Here is a 24,832-nt window from a genome sequence, read left to right as displayed (position 1 = left end):
AAATGACCCTCTTATTACCTTGTGGAAAGAAATTAATTGTTTAAACTCTTCAGGATTATCCTCATGAGGTGTTGACACCATGAACCGTTTTAAATGGCTAAATATTTGTGACACAAATAAACTATCTTTCTTGAGCTATATGGCAAATTTCATTTTGAGTGCTTTAAAAAATATAGTATAATATCAAACATTAAACGAACTATCAATTAGTTGTCTGCATCATCAGAATTATGGTGGGGATTTCCCAATGACACTGTTTTCCTTTTGAGATCCGCGCACTATTTCGCCTGTGCGGATTAATCCACGTGTGTGAGAAGGCTCTGCTTGTCAGTCAGACTTTGAACAGAGCACTGGCGCTCATCGTCTCTGCTAATCTCTGGCCGCTGCCTGTCATCAGCGACGTTGCTGCTGCTGCTGTTCCTGCTGACAGTTATCACCGACCAGCTCAGATTTCTACGTAGATTAGGATGAACAGTTACTAAGAGAAAACAGGCAGGAAACCCGAGGGCAGCACCGCAGGGACCGAGCGGAGAATAGACGCTAGCTTCGCCGTTTATCGTTTACTCGGGAGTTGCGATGGTCCAGTCAAGGGATATTTTTCTAGCCTTACTTCTCGTGGGCTGTACAGGTAAGAATGTTAATAATTCAACTCTCATTCGCTTCTTTTAACCACAAATGTTGATATTTGTACATTTTTTCCCCCCCTTAATTGAATTTCCCTGCCCTTTATTAGTGGTCAGGCATCCCCTCTCCTCCCTGGTCGTCCCCCTCCCTCCGCCCGTACGCGCTCCGTGTAGCAGGTGCAACGGTAACGGTACTGCGACTGCTGCTAATTAGCTTACAGCCGACGAGCGAGGGGGACGTGTGTGTTTAAAGTAAAGACAGCTTGCTGCTAATGTGTCAGGGTACCATTTTCTCCGTACACTCAAGCATCCAGTGCACCACATAACGATGCTCCCTGCGTGACCAGACTGTGCGCTGACTTGGTGTTATAGTACATTAAATAAAACATGATGCTGCTCAGTAAGGACAAGGTATTTTTAAATTGGGTGTTAATGAGGTCGTTTCGTATGGAATTTGTGGAAAGGGGATTTATATTTTTGTCCTGTTGCAGTCGTGTATTTGGTCTCATCTTGGCTGGGACGTGTGTTGTTGTTGACGGGGGAGTGATTCTGTGCTCCCTACACACACATACACACACTTACACACACATACACACACAGCCTCCTGGGGTTTAGTCACGGTCTCCCTGTTAAAGGTACATTGTGCACAAAAAAAATAAAACACGTGGTATTTTGAAGTTTAACCTTTTTTAATGACTTCATGTGCATTATTATTCATGTGTATTAAAGAGGAGCCTTTGACTATTGATGCTTTCTTGCATAAGAATATACGCTGGGCTTTTTTCCCCCGGACTGTGTTGGTTTATTGTGTGTGTCTGGCACACTGATACACAGCAAGCACAACTTCTACTCTGAATCATCTGTTACGTAATCTGATACCACGATAAAGGCTTTGTAACGAGATCCTCTAAGTTGGTAAAAAAAAAAAAATGTGTCCTTATGTAAGTCCAAATGTGGGGGAGGTGTGTCAAATTACATTTTTGATAGCCATTGCGCGCCCTTTAAAAAAAAAAAAATTGGTGAATTCAGTCATTTGACATGTGCTCATGCTTGGAGTAGTCCTCTCAGTTATGGCTCTGGCTTTTTCGTGGGATAGCCTTTTAATCCTTTATGTACAATCCAATTTGTGCAGGGGTGTTTCTCAGGCAGGAGAAGGAGTGGAGCCCTCACTGCATTGTAATGATAATGCAGTTTCTTTTGGGTTTAATAGAACATTTTATGTAGAAATGTCAATTTGCAAGACCCTTATGATTTGATTCAGTCTATTCTTCTGCTGTAATTTGTTATAGGCCTATTGAATTGATGCATTTGAAATGCACTCGTTATTTTGTACTAATGTCCCATGATCTGCACTCAACCAAACTACTATTTATAGAGCTCAGAATTGTTTCTTGTTTCTTGGAGATTTAAAATTCATTGAGAACTTTTGAATCACTATGGCCTCTGTGAATCCCCATTGTGTTTGAGAGGGACTATCTGTGTAAGTTAAAGTTTGTCATCTTTCTTTCAGAACAACTGCAGAGAGAACATGTGTTAACACTCTTAAGTAGAGGAAACTTTTGGGCAGATATTGTGACAAGAAAGTTGAAGCATGTGACTTTAAATGACCAATATTCAATTTTGTGTAACCAAAAACATGCAAACATTTTATTCGCTATCTTTTTTTTATCGAGAATTATGATTGAGTATATAATCAGTGGTACATTTGTAGTTGGAAAATGTACTTGTCCATAATGGACAAATGTCAACTTGGGCTTTAGAAAACATTGATTGACATTTTGCCCATCATTCCATAGACCTAAAAACCAATATAGTGTTTAAGGAGGTACTTGCAGCTTAAGTGACATGAAAATAATGATGACATGCAGACAGTCATATCAGTTATAATAGACACTGGAACAAATAGAGTTAACCATTATACATCATAAACATGGATATAACAGAGATAAGACTGCATAATTCCTGTGTTGTTGAGTCCACAGCACATCATCCCCATTTTGTTGTTATATAAAGCAGTCTACCTTTCATAAACGGATCATTCTTTTTCTCATAATTTATTTCCCCCCTCACTGAACCATAAATACTTGTCCTGTTTTCCTTTACTTAATCTAAATGTGTAGTGGTAGTAATATTCTGCACAGATGTCCATAATAGATTATTTTTTAAAATTTCTGTTTAGATAAATGAAAATGAACGAAGTCTTTTAATAGATGATTCTATGGTGTATAATTGAACTGAGATTAGGAGGGATTAACTATCTCTCTCCTCTCTGATGGCTGCATGCTGTTGAGCCCCTTGACATAATTATTAATTGATACTCCTTAAAACTGATAACTTGAATTTGAGAGAATTTCCAAACTGCCTCTGACAAAAAGAAAATGTAACCTCCTGAAATCAAAGTAAAACATATGAAGTAAACCTGTGAAAGGTGAGGGATAAATTCCAATGTCCTCAGCCTTTATGATAAATGTCATCTCACCCTTTGGCTCTCTTAAACAGCAAAGCATGGCTCTCTTGTTTACAGTAAGATTGTTTCACTTAGTGTGTGTTACATCATCAGTCAGGTCATGTGGCCATGATGACGTAGCTTAATGCTGCTCCACTTACAGAGCAAGATGGAAGCGTGGTTGACCGCAGGGCAACCAGAGAGATTCTTTAAATCTCAGTATGCCTCATGAGGATGCCAAAACCATGACTGCAAGTAGGATTTAAGATAGCTATAATTTCTGAACAGAGATGGAAATAGTGTGCACATCTAGTATGTAAGGTGCAGCAACAGCCAATCGGTTTACATTATTCAAAAGCTTGAATAAGTGCTGAGACCTTTACCGTTTGTCCTGAGTCTAATAAGACCAGTACTGTCTCAATTCAAAAATGCCCAATTTAGATAAGCCTCAATGAAAATTAGAAAATTATTAGGGCTGCTGCTAATATTATTTTCAAGGATTGTTGAACTCCCTTTTTTAAGTATCTGGTTTAAATAAGTCTTTACATGACTATAAATTATTTTCTCTTTCTGCAAATTACTTTCCTCAAATGGTTACTTCTACAAATTCAAGATTGGCGTTTAATCAAACAAATACTTGACTTTTTCTCCCTATTTACAAGTCAGACAACTACTTTGTGTTTGTCACTTTATCCTTTCAGCACTACAAATCAGAATGGCTTGGCATGTTAACAGGCTGCACTTTGTGCTCTGTATTAGACCAACAATTCAAAATATTGAATAGAAAGTCTGAGTGTTGATGTGGGAATCAGGAGTAATCTATTATAAACCAAAGCAGCAACCGTGATGATACTGTCAAGTGGATTTGTGCAAACTTGACTGTGAGCGTCGAGCAGCACTCTGTGAAATCGTATTAAAAGGAGACAGACACACGCACGTTTGGGGAAAGGTCCATTAGGGAAAATCCTGCCAAAGCAGGTACAAGGCTAGGCCTAGTGCATTTTTTTCTTTGTCTTTCTGTGATTTTTGTTTTGTCTTATCAAATAACTGAAGCTGCCAAGAAGAGAGTATGTGCTGACAGGCTGCTGCTAAGCTTTAAGGGCTGTTTATTGAACCAGAATGTGTTTCAGAATGGAACTGACGATGGGAAAAGAAAACTACTGGATTTGGACACAGTTTATGGGAAACAACTGTCAGCCATGAATGCTTTAGGTATTGTTTCTAGTAGATTCAACAAATTCATATTTTATCTTAACCGTGAAACAGTCAGAGAAAAACCCACGAGATCAGACTGTAGTTTTCAAGCTCCAATAGCTCTTGCACATCTATATATATTTTTTTTTATCTCACTGACGCCAGTGTTTTCTTGCAGTATTCGGACAGAGAAGCAAGAGAGAGGATGGTTTTGTTGTAGCTAGGACTGCTTGGCTCCTTAGTGATGGGGAGTGGATCAGACAGATCCAGGTCTGAGAGACTTGAGAGGAGATGCATTGCCTTAGGACGGTTAAAAGATGACATTACACGTGCACGTGACCCCGTGAAGTACTGTGGGAGGAACATAAACATCCTCTCCTGAGGGTTTTTCACAGAATAGGCGCAGGCTGTGGGTTTATTAGCTGTTTTTTGCAGAGATCATCATCTGTTGTGGTAGCCTCATTATGCCTTTCCTGTGAGGAAGCTTTTTTTTTATGAGGGGTTTTTGTAGGATTAATATTAATCAGGCTTAATTTAAGAGTACCAAACAGGTTCAACTCAGAAGCACTTAAAAAGAGGCTTGGGAGATGACTCTGTGGTGTATCTTGTTACAACTGTTTGCAGTCCTATACTTGCTTATACCACAGTACAAGTTTAGGTCTTCGAGCTATCAGGAAATGAAGATAGTTTGTCCTTGTCATTCATCAAATTAAAGAAAAAAGAGGTCAGCACTGTGAGCATTGGATCCCTGTGGACGTGTAACCCTAGATTGTCAAACCTTTAGAGAGCTAAATGGGCTCTCTCAACTTTGAAACTTTAGCTCTGTCAAACAAGAGAAACCGATGACAGGCTGTTGCAGTCTAACGTTTTGTGCAGTGTCAAGAAGTTGAGGTCTTAGAATAATTACTTTGTAAAGAGCTAAGTTTGATTTGGACTACAATATTTGGCACCTCATGGTACCATGTCCTGCTTTCAGTAATATCCACCTGACTCCACCTGACTGTTTCTGTTTCTCATTTTCCATGATCATTAATGTGTGTGTAGGAATGCCCGACCCTGACCCAAATATGTTATATTTATGTCATATATGTTTATTCTCTACAAAAAAACACCTGCAATGAGACAACAAATTAACTATAAACCCCAAGTATTAGTAGTAGTTGAACAAAAGTCTTTTGTAGAGAAAGCTTAAAGGTTTCTGTAATTTAAATGTTACATTAGGCCCATGCAGAGACCTTTAGAGGGGCAGGTGCAGTGAAAATAGGGGCACGCACATGAAACTACATAAACAGAAAATAGTTGATAAATTGATAGGTCGGTCGAAATACAATTAATTGCAAACTATTTTGGTAAATTATGATTTTAAAATGTTTTTAATTCCTATTATTTTTACATATCATTTCCTCTATTAAGATGCCAAATAAACAATTAAAAGGGAACATTAGAAGATTATTATGGAACATATTTTATCGTAAAGAAAGGTTATGTGGGCGTGATGGTGTTGACAGTGACTAATCATAAGAGGGACAGAGCTAGCCTTGGTCCCCGCATCCAAATGTCTAAACTTTTTGCTCCGTGCGAGCACAACTTCACCTCGAGCGAGCAGAGCCTCACCTCTAGGGAAGAGAGAGAGCAGCTGCAGTCCCACGCTTGCATAGCAGACAGTGAAATTCTTTGCCCTCACCTGTGTTGTATTTCTCCCTCGCAGCTGCCACTCAGCTCTCTGTTGTCTGTTGATGAATTCATGTGCAAGGTTGTTGAATTCGTGCGAGTTTTATTAAGTGTGTGGCAGTTAATATCTGCACATGTGAAACATTATATTTGCTCTTGGGTATGTTGAGTTGCTCACTCTAGTTTTTGACATAAATGTGATTCCATAGAGCTGCAACCCACCGGCATGTCACAGCTGACCTCGGATTATCTTGTGACTCAAGCTATTGGCTGCCAGTTCTTTTTATCTATAGCCAATACGGGTGTAACGGTTCACAGAGGTTCACGGTTCGGTAGGAATTTGGTTCAACAGGAAAAAAGCAACAAAAAGTCCTGCATGCATATTTCTAGGGCTCTCTGATTTATTTTGTAATGACAGTCATGAAAGTTACATTTTGTTCCAACTAGTGTTGTTAAGAACTACCTGTGATAGTTGGTACAGCCTGGGGTTTATTAAACATTTAACGAAAAAAGATGAAAACAAAAGAATTATGCAAAGTAAAAAGCAACATAGCGATAATGTAATATTTAGATGAAATCAATGACTACACAACACCTGATTGGATTTGTATAATACCGTATATGACAAAACAAAATGTGTGTCTCTGGGAGCGATGTTTCATCTTTGTGATTTTTTACATTTTTTAAAATTACATTGGATCCCCATCCCCATTAACAACTATTCTTCCTGTGGTCCATACACAGAAAACAAGATGCAAAACAAGATCAATCAAGATTACAATATTAATTCACAGTATCTATGAAGTGTGCAGTCACCTAGTTGTTATCACCACGTGTATGACAGTAAGGGACCACAGACTGGCTTATGTGTACACAGGCTGGAACATTGACACAAGGATTAAAAACTTTTAATAGACTTGAGATCTGGGTGGTCTTCTTGTGCATAAATTCGAATAGTCTTTGACACTCTTTGCCTTCCAACCCAGAGGCTTGTTAAAAACAGCGGGGATAGCCTGTTGGACACCTGTCCCTTTAGCATAGCTCTGGTGATCAGCCCCTCTAGGTGATGTCGTCTTATATTCATTTGATGTTCAACGTGTTCGACCGCACTCCGAACCCAAACTGTCCCCACAAGAAGAACAGTGTAGCTGTACACTTGTGTGTATTTAGTTCAGTCGACTCCTTCATTTGCTGTTTAATAGCGGTTAGCAAACAGTCAACGAGAAAACTACAGCCACCTGGATTGGGGTGTGAATACAGCTATGTGCGTTTGCCTTGATCTCCACTTAGACGTATTTGTCATGTGACTGCATGCGGGCCTTTGTTTTTCTGATAGGGGCAATAAACAGGCATTCATACCTACCCCTTAGAAGTGTCAAGCACACTTAGCTCCTCCCCTTCGCCTGTATTACATATTTTAAGGGTTGCAGGTAGCAAGTCTCCTTGGGCTCTATCATTTCAACTTGACACTCCGTTTCCATACCTGTCCACATCATGATACAATGAAAGGCAACTGTTAGCCAGATTGTTAGCTTCTTTGAGAATCACAAGATCTAGAGCAAATGAGGGTAAAGAACACTGGTCTCAGACCTGCTACTTTTCTTTCATGCATTCATGAACATATGTTTCTGATTGTTCTTCTCCTCTTATCATTGTTTCTACATTTTTTCAACTGTAACTGTAATTAAACAAAATATGTTAAAAATGAATTTATATAAGATCACTTGAATCTCAGGCCATGGGGTAGGTAGTCCTTGGGGCTACCAGGCTTGACAAAGTCATGCAAGACACACTTGATTTACCATAACCTGCCCTTTATAACTCTAGCAGTGAAAAGGTACTACCAAATCTCTACTGGTAGACTCAGTTCTACCATTGGATGATGAAAACCTCATATCACCATCACACCGGTGGCTATAACTGCTTGGTGCACATTGCAAAATGTTTCTCCAAATGCCTTTTCACTTCCAAATAAAGACTGATTTCCCATTTCTCTTGGATCTTTTATGAACTGGGAGCACCTGCAGGCTCCCTTTCTGCCCTTCAAAGTCTTATTAGGGACTGAGAGAAGCAAGCAAAAAGGGGACCCAAACTCTGTCATCACAGCCTTATTTGTGGCCTAGTGGCGCCTACAAGAGGAAATAAGCTTAATCAGCATTACACTACCAGTGCTGGAAGGAACTGTGTACCAATTCAGATAGAGATGAGTCTTCTGAAGTCAAACTCCTAAAAGCTAAGTTACAATTTGTCTGAATTAAAAATGAGTCCATGCCTCATCTGATCATAATAAAGCAATATGCTGTTGGCTAGGATTTAGCTCTCATCTTCCTTTAGTGTAAAGGGAGGCAGTGTGCGCCTATCTCCTCATGCATGCATGGTGCATTCATTATTGAAACACTATATGATGCATTACCATGCACAGACCAAGGAAAATTTGTATTGCTTTGCCCAAGGCTTTCTTTTTATTCCCTCACCATAATGTGTCACCATTTTCAACATTATACTCCTCTCACAGGCTTAGTCATTACAAGAAAACTTTGAGATACCTACTTCTCACACAAAGTCATGACATGAATTAATAGTATCCTGTAAAAAAAAATTCAATAACTGCAGAAGTGGAGTGGCACTCATTCAGGAAAAAAGCGGTTATTTTTAATCTCTAATTAGATCACACTAAGAAGGTGCTATCTCCAGAGGAGCTGAAGCAGCTTTAGCTGTTCTGATCCATTCAGCAGGCAGGATTCACTTTAAAATGATGTGAGTGATTCCCATAGATAAGCTATAGTTTGGCAGAAGAAGTATGATTACAGTCACTCAAGTATATTTTAACCTTTTTAACATTTTACCCCAGAACTTTTTTTAATGTAATGCACAACATTGAATAGAAGAACAAATACTGTATTTTATATGTAATCTTGCACATTTCACTTAGGCAACGTCTAACGCACTACTCAAAGGCTCTTTAGTCATACAAAATTTGCCTACTCATAGGCAAGGATGATATAAAATAATTACCTTTTATAAATGTATGAGCCTAAAGCTACAATGTTCTGTAAAATGTCACATTATTCCAAAGTTGAATGTGTTTTATGGGAGCATGTAGGGATTTTTAGAGGACTAGTAATAAAGAAAAAATGAAATTGATGTCACTGAAGATGGAAATTAACCTCATTCCATCCTCACTCATGCAGAGTAATCTAAAATTCTGTCCTTCTCAAAGAAAGCAAGCCTGCATAGCAACCAAAGGAAGCTCTTGTTTTATTTCAAAAGTCTGTAGCTCTAGACTGTATGTGGATAGATCATGAATAAATGCTCATTCGATACTGTTATTGATCATTATTGCTTTAATTGCTAGTCATAGAGGGAAAACTTAACTAGTGCAGTGCTTGTATAGAGCATGACCATTTGGTGCTGGCAGATAAATGGTTGTGGGGGGCATGTCTGTTTGATGTTTTCGGTAGTTTGAAACGTGGGCCAGTACTTGCAGCACATTTTCATAATGCTGATCCGATCAACTCCATACTTGACATTGTACAACAAGGGTTCTTCAGTAAAAAGGTATCTTGACATTTCTGTGGGTAGATCTGTCCAACGTACTCTGGTAAGAATGAAATACTATTGGCTCCAAAGTTACAGGCTACAACTCAACGTTCTTTAGTATAGGGCAACCACTGGCCCAGATTGCACAAAATCCAGTTTTAAACTCACTTGGGTTCTGAGTATTACATATGCCAAGTGTGACTCCAATTGGATCAACAGTTTTTGAGAAAGTTGAAGGACAAACAGAGGGAAAAAAAGAGTTAGACTTTTGCAGCTTACTATTCCACTGCTCTAATGAATAGACAAGATTGAGCTGTTCAGGGGTTTCCTAGGACATTTTTGATTCAAATTTGATCTGAATTTTACCAGTGTGATAATTTAGACGCAGTGCAATCTGAGACCTTGACATCCACTTTGACCTTTTTGTGTGGATAGCACATGCAGGCCTGCGGTGATTGATCCCAATGAATAATGTATGATATGGTTCGGTCATTACACCGTCTCTTACCAACAGTTGCCTCTGCAGCATGTGGACGAATATTGCTATTGTTAATGGCCTTCTAACAGATGGCATTGGGACATTAGTACTTTTTGCATGTCCTTTTCCCAATTTTGACAGCCTCTTTCCTTTAACTGAGACATATGTTACTCCAAGCTGGAATGCATTTCCCTTAATACACATGGAGTCACAAGAACCTTTTTTCTCCAACAGAGAGAGGGCGGATCACACCGAAAGATTCACACTATTTCTACCACAGACCCCATCCCATTTCAAACACCCCAGCCAATCCGATTTAACCACTGAAGCCTGAGTGTAAAAGCAATTTTGAGAGGCAATAAAAGATAATTTGAAGGTGTTTTCAATGAGGCCACTGGATTGCTAACATTAACAGGCAATCTCATGGAGCGTTTAACAGAGCATTTAGCAGAATCCAAATTGACACACCCACTGGACAGGAGGTGTAGCTGGCAGATTGGAGGGGATTAGAGTCAATCTCTGAGTCAGAGGTCACTGGAGTACTACAGTTAACTCCTCAGTGGTAGAGTGCTGTCTGTAAATGAGATTTGTTCTGAAGTGCTGAAGCCTTTTTTGCACATACTTTTGTTTGTTAATAGCACCCTGGACAGGTTCACCCTGTGTCATTTTATTTGGAGGTCAAACTTTTCCTTTTTAAGTTTTTTTTTCTAAAATTTGTATTCAAAATGTACAGTCTGTAGTTAAAGACACTCAAGTATCAACTTAAACTACTGTCATCCAATTAACTAAGTTGGTAATGTTAAAGGTTTTCTCTGTAAATGTCAGACTAGCCTGCTCAAATGGAGTGTCGCTCTGTTGGGTTATACACCAGACATGGCCATGTAACAAACAAAAGCCCTTTTCACTGTGGGATTCTGCAACAGTGCCCTAACAAAACTCCTCCATCGTAACATTTTTTTACATTTGTAATATTGATGTCCTTTCACTTTGCGTTAAGGTGTTGTGGAAGCAAGATGTGTAGGAAAAAAGCTGCAGCTCCTCATACATACACACACACTCAACCATGTACACACACAGCGCTGTTCCCTCCCGCTGGCTCCCCTGATCCAGTCTCGCCAATAACGTCTTGCCCCTGTAACCTCCGAAGGTGACATTCATAGTGAAGACGAAACGCAACAGTGACTTGAATATCGCGGCTTGAAACAGCAGTCTGAATAGAGTTAATGATCTACAAAAGTCCTCCCCCTCCTCATGCACACTCTAACCAATCCTTAACTAACTTTCTTATGAGATTATCAGTAGGTGAGAATGGGATGGATTCAGACAGTCCCATGTGGTGCGCTTAAAACAGCTTTACTCTGTCAAGTATTTGGCCTCCTGTCCCTGTATTTTGCACACTTGAAACAAAATGTTTCTGAAAGTTACAGCCCTGTGTCCTTATTTTTGTCATGAGTCTAACTATTGTGTGTTTCACAATATTGAGTCCCTTTAACAACCATATTCCAACATGTTAGGAATAAACTGCAGCCTAAAGTTGAACCTTAACGTCACCACTGTGTTAAACAGTTGGCAAACCCTGGGGCAAATTATTAAGATAAAGATAAGGTAAGATATACTTTATTCATCCCAGCAGGGAAATTTAGGTGTTCCAGCAGCCAGCATACATACAAACACACAACACAACACATATATACATACATATCCCACCCATACAAAAAAACATGAGCCCACAATGCAGTTTGATATATGATATATGCAACTCAGGCTAAAGTTTAAAAGTTTAAATGTCTTCTGTCCTTACTTAAAGGGGAGTTGTTATAAAGTGCAATTGCAGTAGGTAAAAAAGTATTTTTTAATCTGTCCTTTTTGCAGCTTAGCTGCCGTAGCCTCCCACTAAAAACACTCTTTTGTTCACACACGAGATTGTGGAGATTGTGTAAGGGATGCATGTTATTGTCCATAATGGAATTGATGGGCCATGAGCATTTGCTATTCTAGCAGAATATACCATGTGATTCCTGTTTTATACATGTTTTCTGGAGGGTGGGGGGTTTCATTCATTACAGTCATTCATTTTCTTTTAACCTCGAGAACAGTTTGAAATCTTGGCATGAAGTCAGGCACAATGAGTGCTGGCATTGAATCTCTGACAAGGGTTGACTTGTCATCTTGACAATGTATGACACTAATGAACAAAATATCAAGGCAAAGTATTTGAGATAAAACATGATATAATTTAGTCTTTACGAAACTAAATTATGTTAACTGTTAGTTCCTCAGCTTTGTTTACAGGCTAGCAGTTGTATCTTCAGCTTGGTTTGGTCATTCTAACAAACACAGTTCACCTGATTGCAGGTGGAAAGCTTGGGAGGTCTTTGAGCCTCAATACTGCTCAAACTGATTGCTTGGGGTGCATTCACAGTGAAGGATGAACTCAGATGAAGCACACCAATTCACCTGTATGCCTGCAGTTCTACAGGGGCCAACATTTAAATGAAGAAGAACTTCAATGCATAGAAAAATGGGGTTTCCAAATTTAGGACACCTGTACACAGATTGTCATTTTTCTTAAGCCAATTCCATATGTGCGACACTCTTTGCAGCTTGTTTGGCAGACTGAACAGATGACTCTCATAAATGATCAAGTATTTGTGTGGTGGCTGCACTAAAAAGAGAAAGTCACAAAATAACATTTTATTATGTTTCCTATTTCAATTTAGCACCAAACAAGAGATGCTGTCACCAAAATAATTGAATTATGTGGCTACAACGAGTTAAGTAATTACAATAACTATTATTTACAGAATAGCTTAATATTCTGCACCTGTGCAAGATTCAAATAGTCTAAAAGTGGTAAAGCTGTAACAAAAAAAGTAGAGATGGTAACAAATGTAAAAAAACAATTTGACAAATCCCATTCTCATGGAAAAGCCAATTCTTAGCTCTATACAAATAATGTTACAATTAAACCTGATTTATTCACGATACACAGTATGTCTACGTAATAGTTTTATTTTAAGCTTGGTGAGTTGCCTAATCAACCTTTTCCTTTTTAGAAGCAGCAGACTGATGATATTTAAATATCTAAAACTTTTGATTCTAACTTTTTTGTGTATGCTGTATGTTTGGCATCTTGTCCATCTTAGTCTTTCTTACCATGTCTCTCACGCTCCTCCCTGAAGGATCTTGTCTCAGTATGACTCATTTACTTCCACTGCCTGAAAGCTGTCTTGCTCTTTCTGCCAGAAGAAGCCGGATGTGTCATGAACCCCATTGTGCATCTTTTCCATTGATGCCATAGTGTGCAAAGGCAGATGACAGGCCCTCTGAAGCATATGAAATTGTCAGACATGACCAGTCAAAGGCCAACGAAGGGGCATGGTTCCATGAGCCCTTTCGATATTTAAAGTTTAGCCATAGAATGTGAGAACTACCAACAAGAACTTATGCTATTATGAAGCATTTACCGGTACTTCATGCAGGTGGAGCATAGTCATGTTTATGGTTCTGGTTCAAATGCTCTAAACCGTAAGCTCGTCGTATTATATCATCATCTGAACTCTTCTGTTTTTTTCACACCAAATTTCCTTTAAGATCACTGCTTTAAAATATGTGTAGGGAGGTTTTCTGACAAACAAAACACATTTTGTAAAGCAACACTTGCATGTTGTACTCGTGGAACATAACGAGAAATAAAATGCATTCCATCTAAAATATAATAAGTGTCTGTGCGGCCTCTCTGCTGTTGGCACACACTTATCATCCACTGTATTCTCAATGGCATAGTAGTGACTTGTGAACCAACCACCATTAGTAGGGAGAGGGGCTAGGGCTGTTTCTGGCCTTATGACAGCACATGGTGTCTTTCTCTGCTTGAGTGGATACAGAAACACACTGTTAAAACACAGTTTGACTGAACAGGGTCATGACGCTCCTTGTTCAGTGGATAAGCCACCTTTCCAAAACATTAAGGCTGCAAGACATCCACTGTTGCAGCACACATGTGTGTCATTTGCCGGTCAACCTGCACCATATTGGAAAATCGGTTTCAGGTATATTGATATCATGGGGGCTGAGTCTTGTGTGTGTCTTTCCTTGGCCAGCCCTGGCTTTCCATCCTATACTGCCACATTGGGTAGAAGCAAAGGCTGGGCATTATGAACAAGGTTTAAAATGTTTGTATGGAATTTCTTTGTGTTGTTTCTTTCAAATTTGTAGCAGCAAACTTTTGCTGTATGAAACTACTGTCACTGGCTACATTAGATGAACTGCATGTTATCTATCAAGACTAATGCCTACAGGTATTCTCTGAGACAGTGCCTCATTAATAATGACAAACAGAGGAAATGTAGGTTTTTTATTGATTTGTCTTCCTGAAGGAGGCTAAAGGCCTCTCAATCAACATAGCTGATCTACCATCACATAATGGCTGTACAAAAAGAGCATTATTAATTTAGTTGGATTGCAGTAAGTCCAAATCATCATGTCGTGATGTCTTGTGAATAAAAGGCAACATTCTTTCAAACTTAATTTCTCATAGAACTTAATTAGAAAATCAGCTTGAAGGAATATTGTGTTGAAATTCTTCTGCAACATGAGACATATTGTTGGCCTCCATGTAGGAGCTGCTGTATTGCCATAGGGCCTAGATATTTACTCACTTACAGGGTGACATGTCTCACCACAATGCTTTCATAATGTGGGCTGAGCCAACTGTGGTTAGTAGATTAATACTCTCTCAAAGAGATCTTGTTTGATAGACCAGAGGAGATTTCTTACCCAAAGTTCTTTTCTGGTTAACCTTTGATATTCTGTTTGTCTGTGTTTGTTGACTCAGACCTGCATGGTAACATCAACGTATTAAGCATAAAAAAAAGTACTAAATCTACTTTGACTCTGTTTCAAAGATGCAGTGACATTATATACGTTTTTACAGAATCTCTTACAGTATAGAGTTTGCCTGTGCAACTTCCTAACAGAGACCCTGTGCGCCATTTAAATGGATTGCAAGGACTTGATAGAATTGTTAAATAGATGATTGAAGATGAATCTTAATGACGGCAGTACTTCATCATGTCAAGGTCAATTTTTATTTTTTTTCACAATTTCTCACTGATTCATAATCCTCAGACCTCAGGCTCAGTGGTTAGTGTGCGCGCCCCATGTATGTAGGCTATGGTCCTCAGGGCGGGCGACCTGGGTTCGGGTCCGGCCTGTGGCTCCTTTCCCGCATGTCATTCCCTACTCTCTCTCTCCCTGATTTCCAGCTCTATCCACTGTCCTATCTCTACAATAAAGGCACAAAAAAGCCAAAAAATAAATCTTTAAAAAAAAAAAAGAACCTTCAGAGAAACAATTTATTTAAGTGTGAAGTGTAATGTTCATTTATTTTAATATTCCCAATGCATTTTGTCTCCGTCTACAGTGCACTCCATGACTGTGATATCCCTCGTTTGCCTGAAAATAAGTGTTTGACCTTGTGTGCGATGACATATCTAGAAATAAGAATAGGAAAACCTCAACGGAATGATCACCATCCCACTTTAGAATAAAGATTACTTAAACTTTACACACACAAAAAAAAAAAAATGTATATATATACAACAGACTATCTCAGATGACTTTAATTTCTAAATTCAAAATTCAAAATATTTTTTGCTCCTGACTTTTTTTCCAAGTAGTGGAGCTCACAGGATTTGTAGCGGAACACTGAAACACAACACTGATGAAATGCAGCCAAATGTGTAGTGTATGCTTCCTCAGATCTATTTCAGGGTGAATTCATTTTAAAGAGGTTACATTTTGGTTACTTATATCCAGCTAGACTGGTTGTATTGATCTGAAGATCAAACAAATAAAATCGACATCAGTATTAAAGTGAACAATTGGAGGTGAATTTTCTCTCAAATCTATGTTTTTCTTCTTCTTTGTTAGAAAATGATTCCCGGCCAACACAAATATGAACTGAGAAGACCATTACATGTTAATGAGCAGGCAACCAGAGAAAGGCTTTATTACCCTCTAATCCATATCTACCCCTTTATACATGCCTAGATTAATGGTGAGTCTTGCAGTAGATGTCTCAGGAGATTCTAGCCCGGAGGAATAGAGTAGTCAACTCTCTGGAGGCTAGCCCTGTCCTGGTGTCTATTTTTAAAGTCCATCCTCTGATTGGCCAACAAGGTGTGTGTGTGTGGAAGCTCTTGTTGTGTCATAAGGTGCCTCTGTGCCATCTGTCGTCCTCAGTGGAGCCGTTGTGAAGACAGACCACACCTAGTCAGTCTGTCTGAGAGAATGCAAAACACAACCTTGGGCTTTCCTTGCTCTTTATACAGACAGCTATATCAGGTACACGAGGGTAATACAGCATCCAGCTTTCCAATTAGTGCTTTTAATGAAACCAAAGCAGCATCTAGTGAAAGGGTCTGCTTTTGTTGTTCTTTCAAGCATAAAACTGTATGTGATGTATTCAGTTGCACTGAATTTCAATGCTTCTTGAATGTGCAATGGATTTCGAGGGAAATAAATAACCAGTATGACATGCTAGCTGTAAACATGAACAGATTTGCTTAGCAGGTGTAGTAACAGGTTGTTCATGAGTCATTGCATGTCTAGATAAATTTGTTGTCTCACCAGAAGTGTTAAATGATTGAGTCATAACATTTCTGTTAACAGACTTGGCGGACAGAAAAATAATACGTAACACTATTCTTCATGAGATTGACTGACCATGATTTGCCCTTACTGGCCTGCTGCTTAAACCTGTTAAGCCCCACATACAGCTTTAAACACCTTAGTAACCTGCCTGCCTCAATCTATTTTGGTGCTGTGGTACGCCTCTCCAAAATACAAAAGTTACTTGTAAGCTCTAAATTTCCCAAAGGCGAATCTGACATTGTGTGTATCCTGGCTCATGGGTTCGCTGGAACATGTCCAGACTGTATCTTTCCTTTTGTCAATGCATGACAGGTTTTGTATTTCTATCTGATATGAATTTGGCATATCAAATTTACTTCTAAATCACATTCAAAACAATCTGAGCAGACCAAAGTTCTTAAATACTTAAGTAATAGGGGAAAAAAAGCATGGAAAATTATATTGATAATGCATATTAGAGGTGTGAACCTTTTAATACCTCACAGTTTAATTAGATATGGATTCTTCATTCAGACCAATTCCTGATTGATGAAACGTTCCCTATTTGTTACAAAGGGTCCTGGTTTTAGGATTTACTCCAGTCTACTATGCGCTAAGAAACTAAGAAAGCTAAGAAAATTATTTGATATCAAAAGGCATATTAAAATGTGTTCAAGATAATGCAGCTTTTATATTTAAAAAGTTACTCAGGACAAAAGCAACAGATTTTTTAAAAATAGATTTTTGGATATTCTAAAGCGATTCTGATTTGTAGAAGTTAATTCTGATATGAATTAATTTTTTACGCCCACTCCTAAAACCCTTGACAAGAGGATCAAGATAAAGACTACTGGTAGTGTTAAAACGTATCCTACTGTAAACTATTAAAATCCACTTGTAATAGCTATTTGTAGCAAAAGTACTTTGGAAAACAAAATAAAAGAGGCTAGTTTTGAGCTTTGCCTGAATGACTTGAGTCTAGTGCTGATCTAATGTGGGATGTTGGGGTTGTTGTTTTACAGACAGGGTCTGCATTTCAGAAACTAAAATCTGCCCCAAGAGTTCACTGTGCCCTAGGGACAACCAGAAGTAATTGATCAGAGGATCTGGATGGCCTGTAAGGGGATTTGGGAGGTTAGATATGTAAGAGATAGCCTGCAGGACTAGTTTGAAAATGTATAGAATTTTGAAGTAATTTGTATATTGACAGGGAGCTAATGGCAGAGAGAGTAAAGACCGACTTACTCTCATGTGCAGGAGGCTACCTAAATAATGGCCAGAAAGGAAAACAATCTTGAGTCTTGGAATAATAAAAAAAAAAGCTTCACCTTGACTAAAGTTCATATTTGTAATAAACAGCCTTTCACTAAATTGTTTTGATTTAAATGTAGAACTTAAATCATGAAAACACAATACAAGAACCTCAGTTTGTTTATCTTAAATAACTTTGCATTGGGAGAAAAGGGGAGTGAGGCAAACTATGCACACTCATACTTGTCATAAATTAAAGGTATTTGTTACTTAGAAGTGTCGTTGTGAGTTTTCCAAGATAAAATCCTGAATAGGGTATTGCAAACCATTCTTATTTAGCAAGTCAGTTAATCTCTAAAGCGTCATCACTGGAAATCGTTAGAGAGCATGGCGCTGTTCCTTAAGATTGCAAATCTCCCTCTGTTAAGGCTTAGCAATATTCAATGTGGCATGGATTAATGAGAGGCAACATGGATGGCCTTGAACGACATAAACATGGAAGTCGAGTACTTGGCACGCTCTTGTAGGGCTGGCCATCATCGAAATCTGCCCTTCTCTTTTGAAATGTTTGAAAGTGAAAAGGGAAATACCAGAATTTAGAGCATGACCCTGAGCACCAACATTTACATTTGCTGCTAATTTATAATAATATCATACAAATCATAGCATTTAAATCTTTTACAAAGCTATCATTTTCACATCAATTTAATACATGTAATAAATGTCTTTGTATAATGTATTTAGCACTGCCGCATGGTTAATAATGTTAAGTAACCATAGTGGTCCTGCTTTTGCATGTATTCCTTTGGATGTTCTGGCTTACACCCCTGAAGACATGCAGTAGTTCTCAGGACACTCGTGCTATTGCCTCGTGGCCAAGGTGCTGGCTTCAGAGCTGCAGCTGGTCCCCCGGCACTGCATTGTGGATGTCCATGGCTCCTAAATAGTGAGGACGGGTATGATTCAAAGGACAAATTTCCCCTTTGGGGGGACTAAACAAAGTATAACTAATTTAAGATGGGATAAAACAAATAAGCTTCTTATTGGAGCATAGATGACTCTTGTGTTGATATCGAATGGTTTTATTCTGATATGGTTGGCGAAAGGCCGATTTTCCAGCTGGGTGATGCACTGCACGTACACATGAGAAAGATGCATTAAAATGAAGGCATTTGATGATGACAGTTGTCTGGTTAGTTAGATAGCAAGATATTCTATGCATATAAAATCATTCAGCCAAAATGCAGCATACTCCTCAGTGTATGAGAAGGAATTAGAATGTTATTTGTTTGTAGGAAGCTGGCCATTAAGGCAATTATTTGGTTGTTGTTTGGGGTTTTGAAATTACAATTGATTTGAAATAGTCAATACAGCGCAAGGGCTGTTGTTTGCTTGACTTACTTGCAAATTAACTTTAAATACAACACATACAAAACAAGATTACTTTGAAATAACATTTCTAACAGTACTATGTTAATAAGAAGCAAAAAATGTTTAAACAAATGTTCACCATCAGTTGACCCATGATAAAGGTCTTGTTTTAAATTCATTCGTCATGCATAAAAAAATGTTTTCAGGACATCTTATGCTTCAGGTAAAAGTGCTGCTGTTTCTAATTTTTTATGTCCCATCTTGCGAGTCTGTGCTGCAACTCCGACCTACACATCTTAAGGGCTGTTTGATGTTTCTGTATTAAGGCAGGAACTTTGTGAAATATTCAGTATAGAGATGAGCAGATAGAGGCTTTGATTTCAAACTTACTCCTCCACATCTTTTCTTTTGCTTTCTCTTGCCTTTTTTTCTTTTATAATGCTGTTTGTATGGGCTTATTTATAAACCAGAGTTCAGCTGGTAAACCATACATTCAAATGGGAAATGACAGTTAAGCGGTTTCTTGGTAGAGCCAGCATGAGAGGCAGCAATCACAAGCCCTGTTTGATGCACAGCCACTGTTATGCTTTGAATCGACCGGCTTATGGTTAGAGAAGGTGTTTGGCGGTCAGCAGGGATGTAATCTGTGGACAGGACACCACCAGCTGAGGCATCATCATGTTGGCCACTGTGGTGGGTGACCCTTGTTTATTTACTGGCAAAGACACATTTTACTGGCATTTGATACTTGGCAGGTGTTAATCTCAGACTCTGTTAGTATGGGAGGCGGGACATCAGTTTGTGATTGACTGTTGGTGGATGATGTCCAAAATGCTCAACTGTAGCCAACTGTTTCTATGCCAGCGAGCGAGGGAAAAGAGATGGCGAAGGCGAACATTGCTCAACATTTCTCTGGTAAAATATATGAAAGGTTTAGGCTCCTTGCGACCGTTTTTTCCACCTGTTATCACCGTCTCACACATATATCTCCCTCAGCTTTATAACCTTGACAGAGACACACTCATGCCAGCTTTTATCTTCATTAGTGTTTTAATCCAATTACTGCATGATTCTCCATAATCTCTAATGGGTATGTGACTCCTTACTCCATTCATACATTACCCCAGAAGTGGCTGCACACACACTGTGTCATCCTACACAACATAATGAGTACTCAAGTGCTGCTCTGCCTCTCCGCCCTGCCCCTGGCTCTGTCTGGCTCTATCTGAAATGGTGCATTCCCTCTTATTGATCCTCTTCCTGCTGGAGTCACAGGCAGGCTTATCCGGCTCGTCCCAGCTTGTCTGCCCTTGTGAATGGACACACAGAGAGAGCTGTGTGTGTGTGCCAGGGTTCGGGGTTCTACGTAGTCCCGGGCAGCTTGTGGCTGAGTGGTCATTGTGGCTCCCTCCCTCCTGCCCTACCCACCCCCCCTTTTTTTGCTTATTTGTTGCTACAGTAATTATTAGAGATGCATGAAATTCTGCCTCAGCACATCATCGGCTTATTATATTCTTCTAAACCTAAGTAGCTTTCTCACGAGTAACAGGAAGGCTGTTGCTTTGTGGGCTTTTTCACGGGCGTGTGTCGTGACTAGCCCTAACAGGGAAGCCACTGGAGAACCACTGTTATGATTAATCTGGAAGAAAGAGTGTTATTTTGCGGCAGTCTGTGGTGATTCATTGTTCACAGAGATGTTACCATTTCAGGCATTGTTCATGCAACACAGTCTCCCTATTCTTGCATGTAGTTTACACACAGGATTCAAGCTGGAAAAAATGGTTTGCACAGTCCCCAGAATTCAGCCTCCAAGAAGCTTTCCATTTCACTGATTATGCATGTCTTTTTTAGACACAGCGACAGACTGCTCTCTTTCAGTCCTTGCACAGGTTGTTGCTCCACTGGAGCCTTTAGCTGGATCTAAATCAAACTGGGATTTTTGGCCAAATTATTATTTCTCAGCATCACATATTTATTATTTTTATTATTATTATAATATTTATTTTTGGGATGATGACATGTTTATCGTTGAGAGTTATAGTGTGGGTTTGTGTTCATCAGAATTACTTAATAGACCATAATTAATCCCCTTCCTGTAAATTTCCAGAAGCTCTCCGTCCCCTATATTTTAAGTGTCCCCTCATGGAGCACAATGTCTGTATTTTCCTCTGGCCTTGTTTTCAGCCTTCTAAATACTGACTCATTACAGGAGCACACAGCATGGCATGATAGGCCACAGACGCTCAGCTCCCCGCCTCTCTGGGCTTTTGTCGTGGTGCACAGCTGAGGCAGATGCTGAGGGGCACTCACACTAAATTGCCTGAATGAGGGTGAATTCTGTTGGCCATTGAAGTGGAGTGCACCGTAGCTCATTGAGTCACAGCTTATCTTCAGCAAAGAGAGGGACAGGAATGTAGCCCAGACAGGCATATAGCCATTAGGCCGAGTTCAGTCTAAATCATATTTTGGCTTCAGTTTGAGTTATGATGGCACCGCAGAAATGTTCAATGTATCTCAGATACTCAACCAAATACATTTTCTCACATCCCCAAATTGTTTGGGTGTTGTTGTATTTATCATATCTTCTTTTCGGTAGTCAGTAGAAGTGCTGTTGAAAGTGCCACGTCTGGTAGAATGGAGCATTCATGTGCAACTGCACGAACTGGAAAGACATCTTCCCCTGACTGAGTTTAGCTGGTAAATACAATTTTGATGGTAAATATACTCTAGCGATGCAAATCAATCCCATGCCATGATTAAACTCTCTGGATGTGATGATAGATTAACCGACCACTGTTGTAAAGAAATTGACAAACTAGAGAGTTTATCCTCTTTACTGTAAGCAAAGTAACTAGTTGTTTCATTCATGAATGAGGCATCTTTTCACATGTAAGGAAATAGCATAATGCACAGTGGCTCATGTTAGTTTGAACTGATACTCTGTACTCTGATTTTAAGAAATATTTATCTACTTAGTGTAAATGATTGATTAATCAATCAGTTGTATAGTTAGAGAAAAAAGTGAGAAACATTTATTGTGCTATCATGTACGACAAAAGGAATAGCTGCCCATAGATTAGTGATGGGAAAAGCAGTTCTTTTCAGTGTACTGAAAAAGTGATTCGTTCAAAAGATTCGTTCACCGAATCGTTCAGTACTTCTCTGCAGCTCTGCCTGTGAATCAGAATTTAATAAGCTGAAACACGGCCGAACATTTAGTTCTGCTCGCGATAGTACTGAGAATAGCCGGTGGTGAATAATAAACCAATTAGCTGAGAATTTAGTTGGATAAAGTTACAGTTTGCAAACTGAAAGCTGCTAAAACAATCACATTTATTTTCCCCGACCGTTCTGTTCAGTACGTTCAGTACACGTTCAGTTCAGTTCAGAACGAACTGAACGGGAGCTCCCGCCTCCGAGTCACTCTCTTCCTCGTTCAGTGAACGAAACACTGACTGAACGTGAACGAGCGAGACTGCGAGTCACCAGCCTCAGTCACACACACACACACACACACTGTACTGACTGAGGAGAGGAGGGAGGGCGGGCTTTGAGCGACTCTTACGGTCTAGAGAGAGAGACACGAGACGGGAGAGAGGAGAGCGCAACTGAAGTTGAGAAATGAACGACTCTTTTCAGTAAGTGATTCAGTTCAGTTCGTTCACCCAGATGATTCGTTCGTTTTGAACGAATCGTTCACGAACTACACATCACTACCATAGATATTTTGTCCATTGATCAGTATGTCGATTGAATAATCAAAGCTGTCTTTCTTGGCAGTCACAATGTAGTCAACAAAGAACAAAGCCAGGACATTGCTCTATTTAGCAAATATTTAGTTTTCAACGTTTTTAAAATCAAATTCTCAAATCTCAAATGAACAGATATTTTTGGATTAGTTTATTTAAGTGTGTGTCAATGTGAAGAAAGTCAGGAATGTTTTTAATATGCGTTTTTTGTTTATTCTTTTGTTTAATTCCATCTAATAGTGTTGCACATCACACTTCAGCACAGGACAAGAGAGGATATGTGGAACAGAAAGGATCCTTTTGGCTTAGGACAAAACGATAAAGTTCATAATTATTACTGGTTTTATGATACCTCAGTGTCACAGCCAAACACCTGTCAAACAGCCACTCTCCAACAACAGATAGCAGTCTGAATCATCTCAACTGTGGCAGCTCAGCTTCTGCTGCCTCGGCCTCTTATTCTAATGTGTGCTGCCCTATTATATAACACATAAATATGACCATTACGTCAGAATTCAAGTGATATTTCACGCCCATGTTACTTTCTGCTGCCGTGAAACATAATCCTGTTATCTGCTGACTGTTATTGCAGAAAAGAGCCATTTTTGGAATTAATTAAGCATTTATAACTTGCACTTAAGGATTTAAATACATATGATTTACATTTAAAGCCTATTTAAATGCTATAGATGTCATGGAAAATAAGATTTGGGATTAAGATTAAGGTTTTACATGGGTAATTAGACTGAAAGCCTTGAAATAGATATATTTCAGAACCAAGCAGTTTCTGTTTACCGGTTTTTCTTTTGGGTTGGCACACATCCATTTCTTTTAAACCTAATGCACAGAGATTTACTGCAAGCTACCAGCCATCTGTTATGCAGTCGCATTATGTTTAAAAAGGAAATGCACAAATGAAGTGTCAAAAAGCTGTCAGATATAGTTGCCTTAGCCAGGGGCCATAATAAAGAGCCTAGCACCAGCTGTGCAGGAAAATGAGAAGGAGGAATTGTCAAAATGTTCACTATGAGCATCACATTATTTGACTGACTAATATTAAACACAGGGTTGAAATTGTAGCTATATGTGTTTTTACAATACTAAATAAGTTGTGCAGATTTTGGAGTGTCATGGCTCCAGCCACTGAAGGCAATCACAGTGATCATCAACTAAAGTTTGTGTGCTGTGTGTTGACAACCTCTTCAATGTAAATAGTCATTCCTCATAGGGTGCACTGCTGCATCCAATCAGACGAGAGAGAGAGAGACACACACAGAGAGAGAGCGAGAGAGAGAGCACAGTGATGTCAAATATGGGGAGAGGGGAGCTGGGAAACACGTTTCCATAGAAACTGGTAGAAGTGAGTATAACTGTGGTTGAGAAGCATGAGCAGCAAGCAAATAGTTGCTTGTCCCTTTAAAAGTAGTGGGAACTGAATACTGTTCAAAATGTTTTCTTGATAATTTATGTATACAAAGAATCAGTATACCACTCATGAAGAATCAAAATGAATGTGCCAGAACATGCCTGACTGCTTCCGAATAACACAGACCTTTTGTAGTATCATACAATGCTTAAAAGTCATGTACCTTTGAATAGTATTTCAGTGCACGTTTTAAAGAGTTTAACTCAACTTGCCCCACTGACTGAATTTATTTCTCTGTTCCTGAGTTATCTGTTTATTATAATGAACCTACACGATAAATTGGTGACTTATAGGCAGCTTCCCTCTCTTCCAGCTTGTGGGACAAATAGCTTGTGCTATATTATATTGTGAGATATTGTGAGTCAGTCTCTTGCAATACATTAAAACACAGTGGCAGCTGTACTGACGCAGGGATACTTCTGCAGACTTTTGAACTTGAAAATCATT

General features: G+C 39.1%; 1 protein-coding gene across 12 annotated transcripts in view; it reads left to right on the top strand.

Moving 5' to 3' along the window:
- The first annotated feature begins 328 nt into the window (after positions 1-328).
- The window catches only part of ncam1b (neural cell adhesion molecule 1b), a 76,688-nt gene continuing 52,184 nt past the window's right edge, over positions 329-24,832 (top strand). For 9 of the 12 annotated variants that reach the window (XM_061046678.1, XM_061046679.1, XM_061046674.1 and 6 more), the window contains exon 1: positions 329-628. In XM_061046678.1, the coding sequence (XP_060902661.1) occupies positions 577-628 (52 nt within the window). In that variant the 5' untranslated portion in view covers positions 329-576. The remainder of the gene's footprint in view (positions 629-24,832) is intronic. The other 3 variants (XM_061046682.1, XM_061046683.1, XM_061046680.1) reach the window with 2 other exon arrangements.

The sequence above is a fragment of the Labrus mixtus genome, chromosome 9 (genome assembly GCF_963584025.1).
Source record: "Labrus mixtus chromosome 9, fLabMix1.1, whole genome shotgun sequence".
NCBI classification, from domain to species: Eukaryota; Metazoa; Chordata; class Actinopteri; order Labriformes; family Labridae; genus Labrus; species Labrus mixtus.
Note: the sequence above shows the minus strand (reverse complement) of the source record. Positions and strands in the feature narration are given on the sequence as shown.